Source organism: Oryzias melastigma, linkage group LG18, assembly GCF_002922805.2.
Source record: "Oryzias melastigma strain HK-1 linkage group LG18, ASM292280v2, whole genome shotgun sequence".
NCBI lineage: Eukaryota > Metazoa > Chordata > Actinopteri > Beloniformes > Adrianichthyidae > Oryzias > Oryzias melastigma.
Window position 1 is genome coordinate 11435123 of NC_050529.1, and position 10281 is coordinate 11445403.

The window sequence follows — 10281 nt, forward strand, 5'->3', positions numbered from 1 at the left end:
TTCCTCTCTTTTTATGTACCAGTAAATAGAAAACAAACATCCAAACAGAGCATTTTGTACACCTGCTTTCTTGTACAGATGGGTGTGTGAGAATGCCTCACATGTGGACTTAATTGTTACCTTAAATGTGATTAAAAAAAAGAAAAAACTCAAAGTAAACAGGATTTACTTTCCAGTTGATTCCAATGCGGTTCATAGACTGGAGTGGTCCTATTTTAAGGGTAGTGCAGGTGTGTCTTGCTCTAATTATGCTGTCGTATATATAAAAATATATATGAAAAACCTCTACTTTTTTTGTTTAACCCTACTGTTATTAAATTTTTGTCTTCATCAGGTAAATCATTAACCACAGGCACCGATATGAGGGGTTGACTCACACAGATGGGGCTGGTTTTTGTTGCCTTGGTTAGGAGAAGGTTGTACAAAGAGGGTCGTACAACCATCTCGAAGGATGTCATGAAAATGGAACGAACAATTGCCGTATTTTTGGTTGTTTCGTGAAGTATTCGTAAGGCTAATGTAAGCTACACACATCTAATGACATAAGGGTGATGGTGTCGTACGGTGTCGTCACACCACACTTATTATTGGCTAATGTCCTCATTTCTAATCACTTGAACAGCACTAACAACTCCTTGCACAGAGGGCAATATTTGACTACTTACTCTCACTCTATAATAGATGAATATATTAATAATCAAGTAAAAAATAAGTATATTTGTCCTACAAAAAAAAGCTACAATTTTTTTAATCCCACGACTGTGGTTTCCTTAAAAGTACATTTTAGCACTGTTTTTATGGGGAAAAAGTCCGCATGCAGTAGAATGTGAATCTGCAACAAAAGCAATTAGCACTTTACTCCCATGTTCTTAAAGTGACAAACCCCACCGACGCCTTCTGTCTAACACGAGCGACACAGAGATCCCAGCCCGAGCTCTGATCGCAGTTTAATCTCTTCCAAATGTAGACGTCTGAAATGGAAAAAGAGGTGGAGCTGGGAGGTGAGCTGAGGTGTGGCGGAGAGTGCTGAAATGTCCCATCTGGGCCAATCACCAGGGTAAGTGTGCAGACTGGGACTTAACCACAAAGCAGAGTGAGACGGAGAGCTGTCACCACAACTCCAATTCTCTGTAGGCGCCCAGACCTGTCGCTGCGTATCGGTATTTAAAGATAATAGCCTGAAGCTCTGGTTATGTACGTCTGGTAAATCCGGCCATTTCCCAGTTGTTTGCTTGGGAGTGGGATGTGCAAATAACACGGAGGGAATGAAGCTGGAGAACGGTGACGCCAGTGCGAGAGTTGAGACATGTGTCAGCGTTTAATACCAAAGCAGCTCTTGAAATATGGCACCTGCTCAACATTTTGGCCATTAGCAGAGGTGACCAAGTTTAGAGGCGTCAGCTAAATATCGACCTTAGTCACCGAGTGAGAATATACGGCGAATCATGACTGGCCAACGGAGCAGAAAGGCTCTGCCAGCACTTGAAATATGTCCAGTTCACATGAGTTTGGACCGGATCTCATAATTCAAGAATCATACCAACCGCTGCGCCTCTCTGGTCTGAGCCAAATACGGGAACTTCCCAAAACCAGAGTTTAATTGGTCTTTGATTTAAATCTGTGAGTTTCAACTTTTTCAATAAGATGAGTCACAGTTAATTTCACACCTAGTTAAATGCTTAGGCAGTAAATGGCTCAGAACTAAAGCTTAAGCTGCGGTAATGACTTGTGTTGAAGGAGTCCAGTGACTGACATGAAGACTCAGCTGGAAGCTGCTCCATCCACGATAATGACCTTAAAAAACACTCAGCAGGTATCCCACTGTGCAACATAAATGTCTGTGGAATGAGGCTTGGTTTTAGTTGTAAGCAAATTGCATGTTTTTTTTCTTCAATTTATATTGTTTTAGAGAAATCCTATTCTTGATTGATTTTCTTTTTTACGTTCTTGTGAATGTGAGAGACGTGGATGAAGATAGGTAGGATAGGCTCTAGCAACCTTGTAACCCCAAAAGGGTTTCAACGGGTTCATTAAATGCTTGAATGGATTAGGATCTCTAGAGTTTTATATATTTCTAATCATAAAAAATCTTAAAGGTTGTGAAAATCAACTGCTACCATTTTACAGCACTTTGGTAACATTTGTTGGGCCTATAAATGAGGGTCTCTGCACACCTTGTTGTGAGTAGGCCAGAGCAAAATATCCAATGGGAGACAAAAGAAAAGTAACAGTAGTGCCTTATTTTTAATCTTGGCAAAAAAGAAGAAAAAAATCAGTATGAATAAATGAACTTTTTAATAAACACGGTGACTCCATCATACCTTTTCCCAATCCTCTTTATTTCTATTCAGGGTCACAAGGATGCTGGAGCCTATTCCAACTACCAAAGGGGTGGACACATTTTCCAAAATTCAGCAGGGAATATTTTTGAAGGGATTCTACACCCACTCGAATAATCTAATAAATTACTTTGGTAAGAAAGCGACCTACAAGTAACCTTTGACGTGTTTTTAAGACTCCTGATACTTTTTATATAAGCTAGTGAGAGAGAATGTTAACAGGTGGATGATGGGAAATGAGGGGAGGCTTACAATTAGTGCCGCTCTGTAGAAACTATGTCCTAGAAAATGACAGGTTTTCTAATTCTGGCTAAAAATACCATAATGATAACTAAAAGACCACTGGGAATGCTTATTGGAGCAGTTTTTTTCGTTTAAAGACATTTGTTGGATGGTGAGGGCAACTGTCCTGGCTCCCCCCTCTCTGAGAACAGACTCCATCTCGACCCGACTGCTAAATCTGTCGTTCCACTCCCCACTCCAGGAGGACTCTGTTTGCCATTCTAAAGCTTTCACTGCCTCATCTCTCACTTCCAGTTACCACATTTTCCCCAGGAGTGCCTGCTGTTTATTGTTAACTCGCCCCCCTCCTGCTCACTTCACCCCTTTTTCTTTCTTTTCCACAAGCAAAACAATGATATATAGAAGGATAGCTATTAATAAGACCCACAGCTCTGTGTTAAAGTACATTTTCCTCTCCAGCTCTGAACAGCAGAGCGAGCGTTCTTGGTGTGCGAGTGTGCGAGACACATGTTAAACCCATCCCAAGGAGTCGTGATTGAAATTATTCCTTCCATATGCTGCTCTCCATGTTAAATAAAACACTTATTCGGAGCTGAAGCTGACAGTCTTAGATGAGGTAATCTTATCCATCTTGACTGAGAACACCGACGGCTCTTTACCTTCTGACTCTCTTCATTACTAAATGAATGAGTGTGAGCATAAGCTGCGCAGTGATCATCCGGATTCCCGTCTCTCTCCTGCAGCTTAATTCCCTTCTCTTTTATTGCATTAAGGTGGACTACATCAAAGCCTTGCTGAAGCCGCAGCGTTTTCATCTTCGAACCCTCGACCAACGCTTTGTTCACTCATTTCTCACAGATGGTCTCCCGCATGTGTTTCCTCTGCATCGCCTTGGCTGCTGAGTCCGGCAGCCTTTTAAAAACCGCAACACCCATAAAGCGAGAGGTTATCAAAGTTGTTCTCCACTCAACTGCAATAAATCGGCAGTGGCATTTTGAGTACATCGCTTCCACGCAGCTCCCGGTCAATGAATTACTTTTTGTTTTCATTTCCAGCTAACAAAAACGAAGCATCTCTGGTGTAAAATGCATTGCAGGATTTTTGGTTTGGCTGTCGGCTGCTGGCAATTGTGCTACCACTGCTGGGCAACCTCAGGAAGAACCTTCATGTTTTCCCAGAAGCGTGAGGGCGGGTTTATTCGGACTCGTGGCTGCCTCTGAACGCTTTCCGAGGGCTTTGAAGCGTGAAGATGCCCACTTTTTGTTGTGAGGTCACCGGGCTGGAGTCTATTTTCATGAATTAAAACAGCACAGCTTTGGATGGGAAGCAGAGTCATTCAAAACAAACCCTTCCTGGAACAGAAAAGAGGATCTACTCTTTCAGAACAAATCCAACTAAGTTTAAAGCTTGTCAAACTTTCCAAAAGCTGTTGGACAAAAAATACAAGTAGAACAATCAGAACTAAGATGAATATAAAATTCACCTCTATCTGACACTATTACTTTTTCTTTAGCCTTTCCAAATTCAATCAACATTCAAGGACAGGTAAACTATTATCAAGCATTGATTGCTTAGTTTTTATGTTTTCTTCATCTATTTTTCCTACAAGTATGCTTTTCACATCTCTTTATGCCTTACCAAACTCTTAAAGTCACGTGGATTGTGAGGGTTCGTGGAAAGTCAGAGAAGGAGCTGCAAATAGGGCAATTTTGACCGGAACACAATATGAGGGTTAGGTGGAGTGCAGGTGTGTCTTGCAGTTCCCTTGAGGCTCATACGGCCACTTTAAGGGTCGTCATGACAATGGATCTCATGATTGTCGTGTGCATGGTAAGTGTATCATGAAACATTTGTAAGGCTACATTCACAGCAGCTTCAGCAACAGACACTAAAATGACCACTTCAATGAGAGTCTTTAAATGCACATTTCGGGCTTCCATGTTCAAAACTCACATTTGTGTGTCACTACGCAAGTCTCAACACAATTTTTATGAGAGTTTTGGAGAAACGTAGACAACAACAGTAAGCAGAATTTGAAGAGTTTGAAAAAGAAAAATCTGTATGAAGTAGGGGTGTAGGGAAAAAAAAATCGATTTTGTGATATATCGCAATATGTCGATACTTGTAAATGCTGACAAGACGAGGTTCAATTAATTATTTGTGAGCATCCTTCAGTGTCTTACTTTTCTTTTCCACCTAAACCCTCGACCTGCTAGTTGGCAGCACAGCTCACTTTGAGCACCAGATCAACAAGAACTTACGAGAACCAGGATATATTTTAAAATGTATCGTGATACGTATCACCAGATTCTTGCCAATACACACCTCTAATATGACTTACCTACTTCACCCTTATATGTTGCATAAGTGCTCACTACGATCTTATGTCATAGATCGGTCTACAATCTTAAAATTTCGTGCACACCACGGACAGGTTTGCCCATTTTTTTCCCGCAGACATCCCCAATCCACCTGTGTGACTAAAGCTTAACCTATTCCTTATCCTTCATTTTTGTGTCTGGCTCACTGGGTCCATCTTCTATGTCCATCCTCATCATGTCATCTTTGCTTGTTCTTCCTGCTCATAAACTATACCCATCTATTAATTCTTTACCCAAACTTCTACCTGAGTCTTTCAACTACCCAATTTGTCCTCTTTTTCATAAACTATTCTCATCCCATTCATCAGTTTTTCTTTTATCCAACCCACACTAACTCCAATCTGTCCTCTTAAATCTTCCCCTTATTTTCACTTCACCTATTCCGCCTTGAGTTTCTCCAACTTTTACAATATCCTCATCAAGTCAAGCATCATCTATTCTCTTGTTTTACCTTCATCTACTTCAAGTTCATTTTTGCCATCACTCCTTCCACATTTTCTCCTCATCTATAGATTCCATACTTCATCGCTTGCATCTCTCTCAATATGAACTATCTAGAGTATTTAGTCAGAGCACATCTATAATGTTGCAACATACCCAAAAACCCTTGCAGGTTTCCGATTTATTGTTTACATCAGTGCATGAAATCTTTCAACTTTTCAAACTATTGTTATGCCGTGAATCCCTGCTGGTGACATTAGGTTTATACAAGAAACAAAAGGACACATCAAGTGCCAGGATGTTTGACCCAACCTGTTCTCACCGGCACTCTCATCTCACATGGTTAGCATTAACTCGTTAATGTTTTTCAGGCCTCTGCTGTTCGCATGTGCAGCCTCCAAGACATAGACAAAAAAGAGATTTAAAAAAATGTACGTACCTTCTCCCCCATGTCACCTTTCGGTCCCTCTTCGCCCATGTCGCCCTACAAGGAGATCACACGTGGTTACTCACATTCACCCTGTTAGCTGCAGGAATCAGTCAGAGCTGGGAAAAAAAAGCTAAGATAAGACTCTGATTGTTTTAGCAGGCAGCTCTCTCCCCTGACTGTGAAACGCATAAATGTGATGAATGCTCGCAGAAAAGCCCGAGCCAAAAATTAAGCAGCATTAATGCACAGTGTACGTTTTCACGGATGGTCTTTCATCTTCATATTGGTCACCAAGTCATCACATTTGGTTCAAGTATGATTTTCAGTGATGGAATGCACGCTTGGGGTGTTATGCAGGTCCTGAACTCCTTGCATCAACAATTGCTACAGAACTGGAGTAAATAAACTTCTTTTTTTTTTTTTTTTTCCTTCCCTGCTTAACTATGACATAGATCACACTAAATGGTCGGGGCTGCTTCTGTCCATGCTACCAGACTGGATTGATGACCGGCCGCCATGTCATTTACTCGATCTTCTTCAGTTTCTAATCAGAAGGGGGATATTTTGAGAAATCGGATATTTGCTGGGCGGTTAGGAAGGAAATTTTTGGAGAAAAATTTATGCTTCTCAATAGACTCATCTGAATGAATCAAGTGATTCCCTGAATTTTCTTTTATGGACACCATAAAGTTTACATTAGTGGTGGAGACCACTGACAGCAGGACTTTTGTAAAATTGCCCATGTGCCTCAAAAATGAACTCTTAGAAAGTGCTTCTTACCCTGCATTCTAACAGACTTACAGCAGGGGGCAACTGCAACATTGTAACCTAGTCTCAAAGCACCAAGCTTCCTTGTGAGTGTTATGTGTGTCATGTATCCTGCAAACTATTTGACACTTGCAAACATTTAAAATCTTGTTTTTACACTTTCAAGATTATTTTTTGAAAGGTTTAAAATCATTTTAACTCTTTTTTGCAATACACTTTTCTCAAAATCAGCACAATTGAAGATTTTTTGTCTCATAAAGTTCAAGGACCATAACTTAGTAGGAGCCACAAAGTCTTTCCTCATCCTTTAAAAAATGGCTTGCATATATGTTATTGCTATTCAAATAAATTTAAATAAACTACTGTCTTTTTTGAAAAAAAAGAAAAATCTAAAGAGACTTTTCTTGAAACATGAAAGAGTTCAACTTCTTCCTTTCAAAATAAAAGACACATGGGACCGTCTCAATGCATCAAATATAGTAGTAGGTAGTGTGATATAAGAAGCAACAACACAAAACAAACACAACTATACACTGTTTAACATTGTGATCATTAAATAAAATGATTTTTTAGCATTTTATTAACATGAAAGATGTATTAATATTCAGGTAGATTTTTTTCCCTAAATCATACTCTATGAAGAAAACTGTTCTAGTACAGTCATGGTATATATTGTGATACATATTGTGAGACACGTATTGCGATATGTATCGTATCGCCAGACTCGTGCCAAGTCACACCCCTATCCTTTACTAGGCGAGTTAACTGGGCATCCTTCAGGGAGGAAATACTCCAGCCTTGAACCTGGGATTATTCACAAGCCTTTAGCCAAAATTATTATTGTATTCAAGTTTACTCACTTAACCTTCAAGCTTTTGAGTCCCAGTGAAAGAGGATTTCATGTTTTATATCCCCCACCTTTCTTTAGTATTTTCAGAATGTTGATTTTAATTTACAGCTTCCTAGAACTGATACATCACACCATTGAAAGCACCTGTGCAGTGAGCTGCTCACGTTGGGCTAATTCTCCGCCTGACTCCCACGGTGCTGCAGGAACGCCGATAAAGGAGGTTCTTTAGGGGGCAGTCTCATTATAACAGAGAGCCAGGTATGTCGGGGGGGAAAGCACACGCCCGATTCAACTGAAAACAACTGCCTCAAGAGCAATTTTGTGGTCGGTGAAGCAGAATGAATCATGGCTTCCCTCCCCAGCTCTGTCGGGTCGGTCAGTGCTCACACCTCCCGCCACCAATAAGGAAAGGTACCGTAACGATGAAGATACAGGAAGACTAAAGCTCTTCTGGGAGGTCACAGTAAAGTACAAAATAACTGAGACTTTATTTTCTGCCTTTACTTCTGTGACTCATTTAATTGCTGACTAATTGATAAACACACTGACTTTTTTTAAATAACGAGACGCAGTCGCGTCAGGCAAAGACTGAAACTGCTGATTTTCAGCCATGCTCTGAAAAAATGGTGGGATGCTTGGAATAATGTTTGGAGATCTGAATTAGCTCGTTACCTTTTCACCTCGTTCTCCCATTTCACCCTGTTGAGAAAGAAAGCACAGTATGAAACACAGGACAGATCCGGGGCCGGGTTACAAAACAACTGAAAGCCACCAAGGGTCAGATTATATCTCGGGTTAAATTTATGTTAGATTACAGGAATACGTTTGTTTAATGAAGTCTTTTTTCCCCCTCCCCCTTAAATCAGACCCTTGATTGTAAGCTTTCTGCCCATGCTTGATCACTACAAGTCCCAGTTGGATGTGACATAAATAATACAAAAAAAAACAATACTATACTTATGCTTGCTGATAAAAACAAAAAAACACAGATGTCCCACAACATGGAAGGCAGGAAATATAAGCCAGGGGTGTGCAAACCTTTTACTCTCAATGACACATACAAGATATTTATTACCTAAATTAAGGTTCTATCATTTTATATCCTAATATAGCAGATTATGCTTAATTTTGATGTATTTTGCAGTTTTGTTACCGCTTGTTTCAAGTTGCCTTCCAAAATTACTGCAATGTAAAAAAAAATAACTTTATAACGTACACACTTACACACTGTTACTCACACTACATATACATTGGTTTTAAATGTGTGTAATTTCTTATTTTTTACATTTTTGGGGATCAATAGGAGAAAAGTCCTTGTTTAAAACTGTAAAAGGTGAAGTGATTAAAAAAGATGAACTACATTACCTGTTGCAAACCCAAGAATTTTATGGAGATTTTTAAAAATTAAAAAGTTGAGTTGGAAATTTTTTGTCATTTAATCAAAATTCTTTAATTTGTCTGGTTGTTTTTCTTTTCTAGTCTTAAAACAAAGCACATAAAGACCAACTTCAATTATCTTTGGTCTTTAAAGGGTCTTTTAACTATTAATTATTATTATAAATTATTTAGTAAACGGTGTGTTGCTTTTTAGGACATAATTTCTGCAGAGTTCATTCACCTCTGTGTGTGGGACTGTTGGTGCAGAGTAACCCCTCCCCCTTTCCCTCCCCCATACAATTGAAGCCTGTGGCCCGCCCCCTGTATTTTCTACGTCACAAATAAGCTCTTTACCCAACAGCATTTCTCTGTCTGCTCTGGATTCTCAACAGTTTAAATTAAAAAAAAACAAATTTGAGCTTAATTTTCGTAATATATACCCTCCGCCATCAGAAAAAATGGATGTAAAAGACCCCAAAAACGTAATTTTCATCAGAAAATGTAAATTCTTCTTCAAAATAATGTTTGATTTTCTAAATGATATAAAGATCTCTTGCTTCAGTTGAACTTGAATACATAGTTTGGACACCCCTGATTAAAAACACCCACTGATGGTCACAAAAACACAATGAGAAGAGACCAAAAATAATTTTGGACAAGAATCACAGTGACTGTAACATATATAAGAGAGCTACAGCACACAGGAGACGTGTGCACCAGACCTTGGCCCCTGGGATACCGTCCTGTCCTGGGATGCCAAGATCCCCCTATAGACATCACAACACACACAGCATTCAGTGTGATGCCATTCAAGCTGAAGCTTCAAGTCAGGAGATCCAGAAAGAGACAGAAAATCTCCAAAAAGAACATAAACTTCGATCAGATCAGAAGCTGGAGCGGTTGATGTACAGGTGTTTAGCATTTGGACGACAGTCGATAATGGAGTTGGAGACAGGAGATTGTGTGTCTAACTTGCCATGTGTGTTATTGCAGCCCTACAACAAAAAAATATCTCCCAAAAAGCTCAGAAGTATGAAATTGTTAAAACCACAAAACTAAATATGAAAGTAGAGAGGATAAACAAGCTGATTAAAAGCTTAATTTTGCTGCGTTGGTTCTGCAGAAGTGTGACAGAGGAAAGCCAAGTCCATCTGGCGAGCGCCAGTTTGCTGTTGCTGTGAGGCTCGATCTTTCCTCAGCTCGAAAAGAGAAACCAACCTCAGTCCCATCCGCTGCCAAAAACAATTAACCCCTTGACCTGCACAAACCTACCACATCATTACCCCCTTTTAAAAGAAAAGGGGCTATTACTCATCCCGAAAAGACATCTCTAACCAGATGAAGCTGATTAGTCTTGGTAAAGTGAAAAATACAACAATTAGTTATCCTGATTAAAAAGTCTGTCCAAAAAGTAGCTTTCTTTTTAGAATTAATTTATAGTACAAAAAAAAA

General features: G+C 39.6%; 1 protein-coding gene across 5 annotated transcripts in view; it reads right to left on the minus strand.

Annotated features, from left to right (window-relative positions):
• The window catches only part of LOC112156147 (collagen alpha-1(XXV) chain), a 173370-nt gene that overhangs the window by 28489 nt on the left and 134600 nt on the right, over positions 1-10281 (minus strand). For all 5 annotated transcript variants that reach the window (XM_024288334.2, XM_024288328.2, XM_024288327.2 and 2 more), the window contains 3 exons: positions 9552-9596; positions 8125-8151; positions 5844-5888 (listed from right to left, as the gene is read on the minus strand). In XM_024288334.2, the coding sequence (XP_024144102.1) occupies positions 5844-5888; positions 8125-8151; positions 9552-9596 (117 nt within the window). The remainder of the gene's footprint in view (positions 1-5843; positions 5889-8124; positions 8152-9551; positions 9597-10281) is intronic.